The 1348-nt window shown below is 36.4% G+C and overlaps 1 protein-coding gene across 1 annotated transcript in view; it reads left to right on the forward strand.

Moving 5' to 3' along the window:
• The window catches only part of LOC119423570 (TOX high mobility group box family member 3), a gene marked incomplete at its 3' end in the record, with an annotated part of 72333 nt that extends 71424 nt beyond the window's left edge, over positions 1–909 (forward strand). Inside the window, 3 exon segments of the mRNA XM_037690972.1 lie at positions 35–298; positions 398–628; positions 829–909. Of these exon segments, the coding sequence (XP_037546900.1) occupies positions 35–298; positions 398–628; positions 829–909 (576 nt within the window).
• Between the last annotated feature and the right edge of the window lie 439 nt (positions 910–1348).

Below are 1348 nucleotides of genomic sequence, written 5' to 3' on the forward strand. Positions count from 1 at the left end.
TTTTTTTTTTTTTTTGTATAATTTTCCTTAATAGAATGTTGGAGCGGGTCATATACGTCAGTACCAATCCAATCCATCCATGGTGATGAAGTCAATCATTAACATGAACAGTTCCAATGGTATGATGGCACGAAACCAGCTGACCACCATCAACCAGTCCCAGCTCAACGCACAGCTGAGTTTAAACATGGCGGGACCCAACATCACCCATACAGCTCCTTCACCACCAGCTAGCAAGTCTGCCACACCCTCTCCCTCCAGTTCCATCAATGAAGATGACCAGGACGACAGCAACAGGGTGAGCAAAAAAATCTGGAACATTTGGGCAATTGTTTTAAATGACTGAAGGAAACTAGTATAAAGTTTAAGTTTTTATCCAAGTATTTTGTGATTGCAGGTAATTGGAGAGAAGCGACCAGCCCCAGTAGATCCTACAAAGAAACCCAAGACTCCTAAGAAAAAGAAGAAGAAGGATCCTAATGAGCCCCAAAAGCCAGTGTCAGCTTACGCCTTGTTCTTTAGGGACACCCAGGCTGCTATCAAGGGTCAGAATCCCAACGCTACGTTTGGAGAAGTGTCCAAGATTGTAGCATCCATGTGGGATGGCCTGGGAGAGGAACAGAAACAGGTACTCCAAATTTTGATTTACAGACATGTCAAAGTACCATCTGGAATGTTTACTTAAAAACTGCATGCAGTGTCTATAAAAGATTACAGCAATAAATAATTAATAAACTATGTATTGAACATACTAGATGGAATCTTAAGATATAGTAACCTCACTAGAAGTGGGACCTGTATATTCAAACCATTTTTATATCCTTACAGGTTTATAAAAGCAAAACAGAAGCTGCCAAGAAAGAGTATCTGAAAGCTCTTGCTGCATATCGTGCTAGTCTGGTTTCTAAGGTGAGACTTGTTATTTATTCTAAAAATAATTTATTTTAAATAAGTAATGTACTAAGAATTTTTTTTCATTAGGATTATACATTTAAAAAACTTGTATATTAAAAGCAGGTGTATAATGTGTAAAGTATTAAAACAAATACAGTAGTCCCTCATTTATCGCGGGGGATCTGTACGGTGAATCCCCGCGGAAAGTAAAAAACCGCAAAGTAAAAATAGTAGTACAAGTAGTAAGTAGTAGTTTATATATATATTTATATACATATCTACAGACCCTTTCCAAAAAATTAGAATATCATGGAAAAGTTCTTTAACCTCCATAATTCTATTAAAAAAGTTAATCTTTAATAGATGATAGATTCAGGGCCCACAATTTAAACTATTTAAAGTATTTATTTGTTTATTTTTACATAATTTGGGCTTCCAGCTCATGAAACCCACG

This window comes from Nematolebias whitei, chromosome 2 (assembly GCF_014905685.2).
Source record: "Nematolebias whitei isolate Nwh7 chromosome 2, NemWhi1, whole genome shotgun sequence".
Classification (NCBI taxonomy): Eukaryota; Metazoa; Chordata; class Actinopteri; order Cyprinodontiformes; family Rivulidae; genus Nematolebias; species Nematolebias whitei.